General features: G+C 43.3%; 1 protein-coding gene across 2 annotated transcripts in view; it reads left to right on the forward strand.

The window, feature by feature from the left end:
• Positions 1-14,902, forward strand: part of LOC109882975 (apoptotic protease-activating factor 1-like) — a 69,314-nt gene that overhangs the window by 28,018 nt on the left and 26,394 nt on the right. The window contains exons 22-26 of one of the 2 annotated variants that reach the window (XM_031797488.1): positions 557-682; positions 2,661-2,795; positions 3,290-3,415; positions 10,690-10,815; positions 12,136-12,282. In XM_031797488.1, the coding sequence (XP_031653348.1) occupies positions 557-682; positions 2,661-2,795; positions 3,290-3,415; positions 10,690-10,815; positions 12,136-12,282 (660 nt within the window). Of the gene's footprint in view, positions 1-556; positions 683-2,660; positions 2,796-3,289; positions 3,416-10,689; positions 10,816-12,135; positions 12,283-14,902 lie in introns of those variants that run through there. The other variant, XR_004204191.1, reaches the window with a different exon arrangement.

Raw genomic sequence — 14,902 nt, forward strand, 5'->3', positions numbered from 1 at the left:
GGCAGTGTTGTCTGTCAGACCCTCACTAAGCAGTCAGGGCAGATCCAGTCTGCTAATGGGCTGATCAATCACACGCAGAGCCTGGTAATATTTAAAACATGTCCTTTTTGATGAGCTTATCACTGTCAACCCAAACACATTACTTTGGTCTCCTTTTTTATTCTATATATTTTTATTTTGCTCTTTTACTAGTTTTGGTCTAGGCTTACCCATAGACAGTATCCTGTTAACCTCCCAGCTTTCCCCTCTAAATATCTCTGTCTTCCCTCCTCTTTCTGTCTCCTGTTTTCTATCTCACTTGAGCAGTTGCTTGTTTTTACACTTTTGGGAGCAAAATATATTGTGGGACTCTTATTTTATTTTTTCTAAGTTTACTATTCTGTTAGTCAACACCTCTCCACCTTCTTGGGATGTGTGTCAACTCATGATTTTAATAGATTGTTTTTGCTCTTTTGACACAGTAATAAAGGATTTAATTGGAATCATCTGTCTCTCCCCTCTCTCTCCCTCCCCTCTCTCTCCCTCCCCTCTCTCTCCCTCCCCTCTCTCTCCCCAGGTGTTGGAGGTGCCGTCGGGGACCTCTCTAGCCACTCTTCAGGGTCACACCAGGACAGTTCTCCACTGCCAGTTCACCCCGGAGGGACACACACTCATCACCTCCTCTGAGGACACCACCATACGGGTTGGGCCCTTCTCTTTCTTCCTCATCCTTCTTTCTTCTATTCTGTGGTTTGTTATTTCCCTCCCTGTGTGTCTGTGCGTATGTGTGTGTGTCTGTGCGTGTGTCTGATGTTTTCGGACTGTTCCGCTCTGTCACCCCTAACAGCTCTCCTCTACAGTTCCAGCTCACTGAACATATCCTCTCATCTCCTCTGTTTCTCTCATCTCCTCTCCTCAGTTTTTAGGACAGCCTGTCCACTGCTAGACATATCTGCCTATCAGAAGTACACACACTATCCAGAGCACCACCTTGCTGCAAATCAGAACAGCACAGCCTCACTTTGTATTCATCTTACTCTATATTCCATTACTGTCCATGGACCATCTCCTGTTTAGTCCCTTACTGTCCATGGACCATCTCCTGTTTAGTCCCTTACTGTCCATGGACCATCTCCTGTTTAGTCCCTTACTGTCCATGGACCATCTCCTGTTTAGTCCCTTACTGTCCATGGGCCATCTCCTGTTTAGTCCCTTACTGTCCATGGGCCATCTCCTGTGTAGTCCCTTACTGTCCATGGACCATCTCCTGTGTAGTCCCTTACTGTCCATGGACCATCTCCTGTGTAGTCACTTACTGTCCATGGACCATCTCCTGTGTAGTCCGTTACTGTCCATGGGCCATCTCCTGTGTAGTCCCTTACTGTCCATGGACCATCTCCTGTGTAGTCCGTTACTGTCCATGGGCCATCTCCTGTGTAGTCCGTTACTGTCCATGGGCCATCTCCTGTGTAGTCCGTTACTGTCCATGGACCATCTCCTGTGTAGTCCCTTACTGTCCATGGACCATCTCCTGTGTAGTCCCTTACTGTCCATGGGCCATCTCCTGTGTAGTCCGTTACTGTCCATGGACCATCTCCTGTGTAGTCCCTTACTGTCCATGGACCATCTCCTGTGTAGTCCCTTACTGTCCATGGACCATCTCCTGTGTAGTCCGTTACTGTCCATGGACCATCTCCTGTGTAGTCCCTTACTGTCCATGGGCCATCTCCTGTGTAGTCCCTTACTGTCCATGGACCATCTCCTGTGTAGTCCCTTACTGTCCATGGACCATCTCCTGTGTAGTCCCTTACTGTCCATGGACCATCTCCTGTGTAGTCCCTTACTGTCCATGGACCATCTCCTGTGTAGTCCCTTACTGTCCATGGACCATCTCCTGTGTAGTCCGTTACTGTCCATGGACCATCTCCTGTGTAGTCCGTTACTGTCCATGGGCCATCTCCTGTGTAGTCCCTTACTGTCCATGGACCATCTCCTGTGTAGTCCCTTACTGTCCATGGACCATCTCCTGTGTAGTCCCTTACTGTCCATGGGCCATCTCCTGTGTAGTCCCTTACTGTCCATGGGCCATCTCCTGTGTAGTCCGTTACTGTCCATGGGCCATCTCCTGTGTAGTCCGTTACTGTCCATGGGCCATCTCCTGTGTAGTCCCTTACTGTCCATGGGCCATCTCCTGTGTAGTCCGTTACTGTCCATGGGCCATCTCCTGTTTATATGAATGTTTGAGTAGCTTTGCTGAAAAGGGAGTATTTGGTGGATAGATTGACTTTGAGGAAATGTGACTAGCTCTATACAGTAAACATAGCTGTTACTCTGACCACTGACTTCTGGAGTGGTGAGGGGGGTGAATGGTACATTCACAAACCCAACATTAGTAAGAGTTTGATGTGTCAATCATTGTCTGAGATATTTGCGTAGAGGCCAATATTTTGCCCAGTGCCCATTCCCTCCTAGCAGCTGAATACTCCCACTCTGGTCACAGATCCAGGATCAGCTTACCCTCAACTCTGATTGTGCTAATTCCCTGGTTGAGGTGCAACTTTTACCCATTCCAGTACCAGAAGGTGATTGCTCTCTCTCTCGCACTTTCTCTCGCCCTCACCTTCTCTCTCTCTCTCTCTCTCTCTCTCTCTCTCTCTCTCTCTGTCCACCCCCCCCTGTAGGTGTGGAGGTGGAGGACAGGTGAGTGTGTGGTTCTGGAGGGCCACAAGGAGCAGGTCAGATGCTTCTCTCTGCTCACCACCACACCCTCCTCAGAGACACATCTCCTCAGCTGGTCCTTTGACGGCACCATCAAGGTAATACAAGCACACTTATGAAGTACCAGACAGACAGTAAGACTTAGAAACACACACACACGCATGCAGTACCAGACAGACAGTAAGACTTAGAAACACACACACACGTATGCAGTACCAGACAGACAGTAAGACTTAGAAACACACACACGTATGCAGTACCAGACAGACAGTAAGACTTAGAAACACACACACGTATGCAGTACCAGACACAGTAAGACTTAGAAACACACACACACGTATGCAGTACCAGACACAGTAAGACTTAGAAACACACACACGTATGCAGTACCAGACACAGTAAGACTTAGAAACACACACACGTATGCAGTACCAGACAGACAGTAAGACTTAGAAACACACACACACGTATGCAGTACCAGACAGACAGTAAGACTTAGAAACACACACACGCATGCAAAACCTGTTAAAAGCAACAAGTTACAATCAGCGTGACACCGAAAGCGTCTCCCCCTCTCGCTCCCTCCCCCCAGGTGTGGGACATGTCTAGTGGTGAACCGCTGCAGGATCTAGCGTGTCACCAGGGGGCGGTGCTAGCCTGTGACGTGTCGCCTGATGGACAGCTCTTCGCCACCACTTCTGCTGACAAGACTGCCAAGGTAATACACACACACACACACACACACACGTGTCATCAGTATGTGACCGAACCTAGCCTAAATCCTTAGATCAGTGTGAGACAGACATGTTGTCTATATCATGATCCCTTCAGAAACATGTGTATAGTGTACATTTATTATGCGGTCAACTAAAGGTCATTGGTAGCTTGAGATGGACATGAAGCAGATGGTTACTGTGGTCACTAACTTAGCCAGCGGTCAAGCCACCCACTCGCCTCCCTGCCCCTCCAGCGGTCAAGCCGCCCACTCGCCTCCCTGCCCCTCCAGCGGTCATTAAGTCTGACTGCAACCTACAGACCGTACCGCTGCCCTCTCCTCCTACCTAGCATTACCTGTGTGTGTGCGTGTTTGTGAGAGAGAGCAGGCTGTTGCTCTGCGGTTGACTTTGATTAACACTGTAGGTTGGGAGAGGATCTCTCCTCTGACTAGGTTTACACTCTGTCACCTTACTGTGTTTTTGCCCTCGATCGTCCTTCCTCGTTCTCCATCAGTTTGTATTGTTCCCTCTTCTATTTTCTATCCTTGTTTCCCCTTCTGTCAGTCACAGGATCGTTGAGTTGGTCACTCACTGTGGAAATGGCTATTAAGTCAGCATCCAAATTGGCATTGGAGGTGTGTGGTGTGTGTGTGGTGTGTGTGTGTGTGTGTGTGTGGTGTGTGTGTGTATGGGGTAATGGTTCAGAGCTGGTGTTCCCATTAACCACACTGTTTATTTCTGTTCATCAGACCAGCATGCTTTCATTAGTGCTTTGGACCTAGACACTCTGGTAATGATGTGGAATTGTAGTCTGAAGGGCTGGCCGTGGTTCTGACATACACGCAGGCGCGCGCTCTCTCTCTCACACACACACACACACACACACACACACACACACACATACAGTGCCTTGCAAAAGTATTCACCCCCTTGGCGTTTTTCCTATTTTGTTGCATTACAACTTGTAATTTAAATTCGATTTTTATTTGGATTTCATGTAATGGACATACACAAAATAGTCAAAATTGGTGAAGTGAAATGAAAAAAAAAAAATGAAAAGAAAAAAAAAAAAAAAAAATATATATATATATATATATATATATATATATATATATATATATATATATATATATTAATAAGGAAAAGTGGTGCGTGCATATGTGTTCAATCCTTTGCTATGAAGCCCCTAAATAGAATCTGGCGCAACCAATTACCTCAAGAAGTCACAGAATTAGTTAGATTGCACACAGGTGGACTTTAAGATCTTATTGTGTATTTTTACACCTGACCTGAAAGGCCCCAGAGTCTGCAAAACCACTAAGCAAGGGGCACCACCAAGCAAGCGTCACTATGAATACCAAGGAACTCTCCTAACAGATCAGGGACAAAGTTGTGGAGAAGTACAGATCACGGTTGGGTTATAAAAAGATATCTGAAACTTCTCGTCTCACAGAGCACCAATAAATTCATTATACATTTTTTTTTTAAGAATATGGCACCACGACAAACCTGCCAAGAGAGGGCCACCCACCAAAACTCACAGACCAGGTATGGAGGGCATTAATCAGAGGCAACAAAGAGACCAAAGATAATCCTGAAGGAGCTGCAAAGCTCCACAGCGGAGATTGGAGTATTTGTCCATAGGACCACTTTAAGCCGTACACTCCACAGAGCTGGGCTTTACAGAAGAGTGGCCAGAAAAATATAAGCAAACATGTTTGGTGTTTGCCAAAAGGCATGTGGGAGACTCCACAAACATATGGAAGATGAGACTAAAATTGAGCTTTTTGGCCATAATGGAAAACGCTGTCTGGCGCAAACCCAACACCTCTCATCATCCCGAGAATACCATCCCCATAGTGAAGCATGGTGGTGTTTGCATCATGCTGTGGGGATGTTTTTCATTGGCAAGGACTGGGGAACTGGTCAGAATTGAAGGAATGATGGATGGTGCTAAATACAGGGAAATTCTTGAGGAAAACCTGTTTCAGTCTTCCAGAGATTTGAGACTGGGACGGAGGTTCACCTTGCAGCAGGACAATGACCCTAAGCATACTGCTAAAGCAACACTGTGGTTTAAGGGGAAACATTTAAATGTCTTGGAATGGCCTAGTCAAAGCCCAGAACTCAATCCAATTGAGAATCTGTGGTACGACTTAAAGATTGCTGTACACCAGCGGAACCCATCCAACTTGAAGGTGCTGGAGCAGTTTTGCCTTGAAGAATGGGCAAAAATCCCAATTGCTAGATGTGCCAAGTTTATAGAGATACCCCAAGAGACTTGCATCTGTAATTGCTGCAAAAGGTGGCTCTACAAAGTATTGACTTTGGGGGGGGTGGGATATTTATTTATACAAGAAAAAATATTTTGCATCTTCAAAGTGGTAGGCATGTTGTGTAAAAATCTATTTTAATTCCAAGGTGTGAGGCAACAAAATAGGAAAAATTCCAAGAAGGGTGAATACTTTCGCAAGCCACTGTATGCACACATACACCCACAGTCTTTTTCTGTCTGCTGTCATAGATCAAAGCCGAACCCTGAGTCTGATCGTCTTTGTCAGATAGAATAAAAGACTGAAGCTTTTTGTTCCACTCATCTGTCTCTCTCCCCCTCTCTCTCTTCTCTCTTCCTTTCTCTCTCCCTTCCTCCCTCTGTCTATTGACCTTCAGATGACTACGAGACGTGCCAAATTAACTTTTTAATCATCTACCATGTGATGTTCTCTCCATCAAGCATGAAAGAGAGAGCGAAAGAGGGAGAGCGAGACGGACAGACAGAAAGACGGAGACAATTTACTAAGAACATTGTGTTCTTGTAATAAACAGAGTATTCTTTATTATGTTAGTTTTACTCTGTTTATTTAGAACCAAACGGACAGCTAGGAAAAGCTCAAACCAAGTTTATTCACCCAATCAGATAGCTGAACAGACAAAGACATGTTCCCGTGTGTGTGTGTGTGTGTGTGTGTGTGTTACATATACATACATAGTGGGGCAAAAAAAGTATTTAGTCAGCCACCAATTGTGCAAGTTCTCCCACTTAAATTACAGGCCTCTCATCTTTTTATCATAAGTACACTTCAACTATGACAGACAAAAGTATTTAAGAAAAAAAAATCACATTGTAGGACTTTTAATGAATTTATTTGCAAATTATGGTATCTTTTTAAGTGGGAGAACTTGCACAATTGGTGGCTGACTAAATACTTTTTTTGCCCCACTATGTGTGTGTGTGTGTGTGTGTGTGTGTGTGTGTGTGTGTGTGTGTGTGTGTGTGTGTGTGTGTGTGTGTGTGTGTGTGTGTGTATATATATACATACCCCACTTTGGGTGGTCTCCTCCCTTTCTCTAAACATTACATATTTAATGGTAGGTAGGAAGGTAAGTGGGGTAATAAACTGTTCCTTCTCCCTTAATGTGACCTGACCTGGGCCCAGATTCCTCACTAATCCACAGCTCTCCACCCTTATCAGTGACCACAACCATGTGATTGCCTTTCCCTTACTCAGTAACAGTCCAAGCCCCTGGCTCATATCCAACCTTAATTGACCCCACCATATACATTCCTCCTACAGATAACCATTCACTTCTGGGGTAGCAAGTATTTCAAATTAATTAAACAACAACTGAAACTAGACTGTGGCCCTTCTTTCCATAGGATACCTGATGTCAAGCAATAACATGTTCTGACAGAATGTCAGAATGACAGGTTCTGCATTCCCCTCTGTACCATGAACAAGGATATTTCAAGTTTAGAAGTCAGAACCCATCAATTAGATGTACTTTACATACTGATGGGATTAAATTTAAATATGTTTACACCACCTTGTAGTTTACCAATAAAATGGGCGGATGGTGAAGTAGACCTACTTCGTATTCACATCTCAAAAAATATAAATTAAATTACCACAATCAATTTCAATAGAAAGTTAGAAAAAATAGATAAGATTCTGCAACCATGGAGAGGTAAATAGTTGTCTATTTATGGAAAAATCACATTGATGAACTCTTTGGTCCGATCACAGTTTACTTACTAATGGCACCGCCTACTCCAGATGACTCGTTTTTTAAATCATATGAGCAAAAAATATTTCATTTTATTTGGAATGCTAAGCGAGACAAAAATTTAAACGTGCCTATTTATATAATAAATATTAGTTTGGGGGGGCTAAAATGATTAAATATGAAATATTTAAACCTCTCACTAAAAGCTTCACTCATGCATATGTTATACTTAAACCCAAAATGGTTCTCCAGTAGATTATTAAGGCTCATCCTTTGTTCAAAAATGGCCTTTTGGCCTTTTATACAGAGTACAACTTCTCATTTCCGACTAATTGAAAAGTACATTTTGTTTAAAGTATCGCCCTTTCTTAAACAAGACATACAAAGCTGGTTACAATTTCAGTTTTATCCTCCAGAAAAGATAGAACAAATGTTATGGTTAAACTCACATATACTGATTTAATAAAAATACACATTCTTTATGGATTTGTTTTTTAATGGTATTATATTTATGAATGATATTATGACTAGAAATGGAGGAGATATGTCACATATGCAGCTATCGAAAATATATGGGAATATCTGCTCAATCCTAATTTACAACCAACTGATTGCAGCACTACCACAATGGAGGAGGCAAGTGGAAAAGGGAGAAGGTAGGGAACTTGTTTGCCTGCCATGTATTAAAGATACAAATTGGCTGAAAGGAATTGGCGTAAATAGAAAAATATACCAGTTTCATCTGAGGACAAAAATGTTGACAGCTGCACCATACAGGAAATAAATGGGAAGAGATTTTTGACGTACCGATTCCATGGCACATGGTTTATGAACGGGTACAAAAAACAACACTTGATTCAACACTTAAAGTTGTTCAATTGAAATGATTATATAAATTCTTGCCACCGACTGAATGCTATATATATGGGGCATACAACAATCTCAGCTCTGTAGATTTTGCTGTGAAGAGACAGAATCACTAGATAATTTATTCTGGTATTTCACCTATGTAGCTTGTTTCTGGTCACAGGTTCAGGAATGGTTAAAAAATCACAACATTAACCTTGCAAATAGCAGTGTTGGGCAATTTGGAAAGCCATAGTCATTAAATAATATAATACTAGTAGGAAAAGTTTCTTTAGCTCACAATCTGTGGATACTTTACGATTTAGAAAGGTAAAAAAAATGATGTAAAACCAAATGAGGGTGGTCTATGGTGATAGGCAGGATGGGCTGAGAGTGGCTGAGGGTTGGGATTAAAGAGCTGAGGTCTATGGTGATAGGCAGGATGGGCTGAGAGTGGCTGAGGGTTGGGATTAAAGAGCTGAGGTCTATGGTGATAGGCAGGATGGGCTGAGAGTGGCTGAGGGGTGGGATTAAAGAGCTGAGGTCTATGGTGGTAGGTGGGATGGGCTGAGAGTGGCTGAGGGGTGGGATTAAAGAGCTGAGGTCTATGGTGGTAGGTGGGATGGGCTGAGAGTGGCTGAGGGGTGGGATTAAAGAGCTGAGGTCTATGGTGGTAGGTGGGATGGGCTGAGTGGCTGAGGGTTGGGATTAAAGAGCTGAGGTCTATGGTGATAGGCAGGATGGGCTGAGAGTGGCTGAGGGTTGGGATTAAAGAGCTGAGGTCTATGGTGATAGGCAGGATGGGCTGAGAGTGGCTGAGGGGTGGGATTAAAGAGCTGAGGTCTATGGTGGTAGGTGGGATGGGCTGAGAGTGGCTGAGGGGTGGGATTAAAGAGCTGAGGTCTATGGTGGTAGGTGGGATGGGCTGAGAGTGGCTGAGGGGTGGGATTAAAGAGCTGAGGTCTATGGTGGTAGGTGGGATGGGCTGAGTGGCTGAGGGTTGGGATTAAAGAGCTGAGGTCTATGGTGGTAGGTGGGATGGGCTGAGGGTTGGGATTAAAGAGCTGAGGTCTATGGTGGTAGGTGGGATGGGCTGAGTGGCTGAGGGTTGAGATTGGTAATAATACATTGTTTGGTAATTGTATTATTGTTATGTGACTGCTTTATATAGAAGTACCGTGTGTGTAAAATGTGTATGTATATGTAGCAGAAAAGCTGTAAAAAAATATATACATACATGCATGCATACATACATACAGTGGGGCAAAAAAAGTATTTAGTCAAGTATTTAGAAAATGAGGTTTTCACACACTGTTGCTGGTATTTTGGCCCATTCCATGCAGATCTCCTCTAGAGCAGTGATGTTTTGGGGCTGTTGCTGGGCAACACGAACTCCCTCCAAAGATTTTCTATGGGGTTGAGATCTGGAGACTGGCTAGGCTACTCCAGGACCTTGAAATGCTTCTTATGTATCCACTCCTTCGTTGCCCGGGCGGTGGGTTTGCGATCATTGTCATGCTGAAAGACCCAGCCACGTTTCATCTTCAATGCCCTTGCTGATGGTAGGCTTTGTTACTTTGGTCCCAGCTCTCTGCAGGTCATTCACTCGGTCCCCCCGTGTGGTTCTGGGATTTTTGCTCACCGTTCTTGTGATAATTTTGACCCCACGGGGTGAGATCTTGCGTGGAGCCTCAGATCGAGGGAGATTATCAGTGGTCTTGTATGTCTTCCATTTCCTAATAATTGCTCCCACAGTTGATTGCTTCAAACCAAGCTGCTTACCTATTGCAGATTCAGTCTTCCCAGCCTGGTGCAGGTATACAATTTTGTTTCAGGTGTCCTTTGGCAGCTCAAATACAGTGACCAAATACTTATTTTCCACCATAATTTGCAAATAAATTCATAAAAAATCCTACAATGTGATTTTCTGGATTTTATTTTCTCATTTTGTCTGTCATAGTTGAAGTGTACCTATGAAAATTACAGGCCTCATCTTTTTAAGTGGGAGAACTTGCACAATTGGTGGCTGATTAAATACTTGTGTGTGTGTGTGTGTCCTCCAAAGAGGGGCAGTGGTGGATGGGTTAATAAAATGTAAAAATAGCCTTATGGTATGGGCAGTATCATCTATCAAAGAGCAGCCGGGAGGCTTTAATTGGTGCCAGGCTTCATTATCAGTGAGCGCTTGCTCCGTTCTTTAAGTTGAGTGGTCTACCAGACTAGCAGCATAGAGAAACAATAGACAGGCCTTCAGGGAAAAAGGAAATGTATTCAATTGAATTAACCAAGGCACTCTGCATATAGAAGTGGCCTAACCAAAATTGCTATGGCATGTTCAAAATAACATATTTGAAAATGTTTTATTTTAGTTTCGACAAACTTTTGTAACCTCTGACCTCCTGTTTCTTCTCTCATTGGCCCTCAGGTGTGGAGCAGTGCATCGTGGGAGTGCGTGCGCCTGTTGAACGGCCACCAGGACTGTGTCCGCAGCTGCCGCTTCTCTTGGGACGGCCGGCGCCTAGCAACCGGCGACGACAACGGAGAGATACGGGTGGGTAGGGATAGAGGGATGGAAGGGGGGGGGGGGGGGGTTGAGTGAGTAAAGGGGGAGGGAGGACGGAAGGAGTGAGTGAAGGAGGGGAAGTTGAGGGGTAAGTGAAGGAGTGAGCACATGAGTGAAGGAAGGAGCTGGAGAGACGGAGAGGAGGAACAGGTGTGCAGGTCAGTGGGGGGGATGAAGAGGAAGGAAAGAAGGTTGAGGAGGGGAGGAAGTAGAAGACAGTTAGTCAGATTGAATCCCTAAGGCTCTGGCATCTGCATAGATCCTAGAGAAAGAGAAGGAGAGATGGAGGGAGAAGGGATGATGGAAATGAAGGGAGAGAGGGAAAGTGGGGTAAGAGAAGAAATGAGTGTGCAAGAGGGGATGACGGAAAATAAGAACAATTTAAAGAGAAAAACAGGGAGAGTGAGAGAGAGGGACAGACAAGGGACTGAAGAAATGAGAGCATGACAGAGGGACCTGTCTGTTCCTCTACAATCACACTGCCAGCTGCTTTCCACAAACCTGACTGACTGTCTGACTAGTACATTTGGACTACACTCCAAAGTTTGTGAGTACACTCAAGTTTTCAAACCTGAAAAGTGATCTAATGTCGAGATGAGTCCACATCTCATGACACTTCCCAGGTTCGAAAACAACTGACAAACTTTTATTTTGGAGTGAACTGTCACTTTAAAGTCATGACATGTCAATCATCCAGGGTTGTGTTCATTAGGCACCAAACAGAAGGAAACCGACTTAAACCACAAGATTAAATTACAGTACATAGACTGGAATATATGCCCCTCTTGTTTCTATGGAAACACTTGAGTCATTCTCAGAGAATCATGCAAGGTGTTAAATATAGCATGTTCTGTGTCCTATATAGACAGGACAGTATGGCTCATGGTTGTTAGTTGCATAACTCCAGTATTAAAATGGAGGGTTGTTTTATGTCTCTATGGGCCTTTATTAATCAGTGAAAGTAGTCATTGATTGAAAGGTAAAGTTGAAAAGCACAACATACTGTAGCATTCAAGGACTGGATTATTGCACACCTAACTGTAGACTACTGTATGTCTAAGGTTGGTAGTCACCTAGATGGCCATGTTAGAAAATACTAAAGTAGCCCGAACAGTACATGAGATATTTTATGTTATTTTAGTTTGCAGTTCTGGTTGGGGTTAGATATTTTATGGCCGTCTCGTCAAAAGGTTCCTAAAATACCAGGTTGATAATAAGTACATAGCTGTCATACGGCCCACCATTTATAACTACTATGTCTCATTCATTTCTCTCATTTTTCATTCGTTTGTCTCATGTGTGTCTCAGCTGTGGAACGTGAAGGATGGTACTCTGCTAAAGATCTGTTCCCGTGACAACAAGGACGCCATGGACTCTCTGCATGGAGGCTGGGTGACCGACCTGCACTTCTCCCCAGACAACACTGTGCTGCTGTCTACAGGAGGATACATTAAGGTAGGAAACACATACATTCTGAGAGAGACACACACAGACATGTAAAGACAAAGACACGTGAGCGAACGCACACACACACACACACACACACACACACTAATGGGAACAAACTGAGATTTAAAGCACTATCGACCAGAGCCCTTGTCCCCCGGGGATTACATCATCACTGCCTGGTTAAAAAGCCAGGTGATCCCTCCTTCTGTAAAACTGGAGGTAATCAGAGAGGTATAACAGACACATGCAGACACACACTCCGCAATCCAATCAAGTTGGGAGGAGGATGAGATATGAAATCTCACTCACACTCTCACTGTGACTACTGCTTTGGGAGTACTATAAACCTACTGTGGTGTAAGAAAGCTTGGGGGCATTACATTTAGCATACGTGGATGGGCGTGGGTAGGTGGGTGGGCGTGGGTGTGAGAGGAGAGAGAGGGAGTTTCTTGCCTGAGTGATTTCAGGAAAATTCAACAGCAGCATTCCTTAACTCACTTGTCTCCTCCGCTCTGAATTCCAAAAGCCTCTAGTAAATGTATGAAGTATCTTAAGCGAGTGATTTTAACGTACATTGGATCAATGTGATGGATGTTTTTCTTCTAATGTCTCTCAACATATCTTTTTCTGTGATATTCAAGTGTCTGTTTTAGAGATCGACCGATTATGATTTTTCAATACCGATATCGATTATTGGAGGACCAAAAAACTCGATACCGATTAATCGGTCGACTTTTAATTGATTTTATTTGTAATAATGACAATTACAACAATACTGAATTAACACTTATTTTAACTTAATATAATACATCAATAAAATCAATTTAGCCTCAAGTAAATAATGAAACATGTTCAATTTGGTTTAAGTGCTGGAGAAGAAAGTAAAAGTGCAATATGTGCCATGTAAGAAAGCTAACGTTTAAGTTCCTTGCTCAGAACATCAGAACATATGAAAGCTGGTGGTTCCTTTTAACATGAGTCTTCAATATTCCCAGGTAAGAAGTTTTAGGTTGTAGTTATTATAGGACTGTTTCTCTCTATACCATTTGTATTTCATTAACATTTGACTATTGGATGTTCTTATAGGCACTTTAGTCTTGCCAGTGTAACAGTATAGCTTCCGTCCCTCTCCTCGCTCCTCCCTGGGATCGAACCAGCAACACAACGACAATTCGCGCGGGCTAACTAGTTGGCCATTTCACTTCGGTTACACCAGCCTCATCTCGGGAGTTGATAGGCTTGAAGTCATAAAAAGCGCAATGCTTGACGCACAACGAAGAGCTGCTGGCAAAATGCAAAAAGTGCTGTTTGAATGAATGTTTACGAGCCTGCTTCTGCCTACCACCGCTCAGTCAGATACTTGTATGCTCAGTCAGATTATATGCAACGCAGGACACGCTAGATAATATCATCAACCATGTGTAGTTAACTAGTGATTATGATTGATTGTTTTTTTATAAGATAAGTTTAATGTTAGCTAGCAACTTACCTTGGCTTCTTACTGCATTCGTGTAACAGGCAGTCTCCTTGTGGAGTGCAATGAGAGAGAGGCAGGTCATTATTGCGTTGGACTAGTTAACTGTAAGGTTGCAAGATTGAATCCCCCGAGCTGACAAGGTGAAAATCTGTCATTCTGCCCCTGAACAAAGCCGTTAACCCACCGTTCCTAGGCAGTCATTGAAAATAAGAATGTGTTCTTAACTGACTTGCCTAGTTAAATAAAGGTTAATACAGTTAAATAAAGGTATTTAAAAAAAAATAATAATAATAATTTTAAAAATCGGCATCCAAAAATACCTATTTCCGATGATAACTTGAAATCGGCCACTCCGATTAATCGGTCGACCTCTAGTCTGTTTGAATCAAACTGTTTGCCACGTATCCAAGAAACACAAAATAAATTGACTGCATGTTCATTTCAAACTTCTTTCTCTCGCAGTTGTTAGCTAGCCTTTTTGTTTGTCGTCTTCATTGGGAAGGTTCTAGTTTCTATTGATGAGCCCCAGGTGATTAAGCCCATTGTGATCAGTCAATATGTTGTGCATAGTGTTAATGAGTCAACTCCATGGATACTGATGGAGAATTTAACTACTAATTCCATCATTACCTCCTGATGACACTCGCTCTTATCCAGAGTGTTAGAGTGATGGAGGTATTCTGTCCTTCTATCACTTCCTATTTCCACACTTCCTTTCTTTCTCCTGAGTCACCTTGACTTGATGGATCTGAGCATGTGTAGTTGTAACGAGCAGTGATGGATTATTATGCCTGTCTGCGCTGAAGAGGCGAATCCCTTGTAATGAGCGTTGATTGATTTATCGTGGGTGAGAGGTGAGCTGTCAGTCATAATAATTGCCGTGGCAGCTGTGTATTCATAGTTAAACGATCGCTAATTTAGCCTGGGGAGACGTGGGGACAGAATAAATAAAACGGACTAATTGCATCTGTATGTATTAACAGTGGGCCTTATTCAATCAAATCTGTATCCAGATTTCAGCTGGAAATTATTACAAAATATACAGCACTGGAACAAAATAAGAGACCACTGCAAAATGATCAGTTTCTCTGGTTATAAATCCAAATCAAATGTTATTTGTCACATACACATGGTTAGCAGATGTTAATG

This window comes from Oncorhynchus kisutch, linkage group LG19 (genome assembly GCF_002021735.2).
Source record: "Oncorhynchus kisutch isolate 150728-3 linkage group LG19, Okis_V2, whole genome shotgun sequence".
In the NCBI taxonomy this organism is placed as follows: Eukaryota; Metazoa; Chordata; class Actinopteri; order Salmoniformes; family Salmonidae; genus Oncorhynchus; species Oncorhynchus kisutch.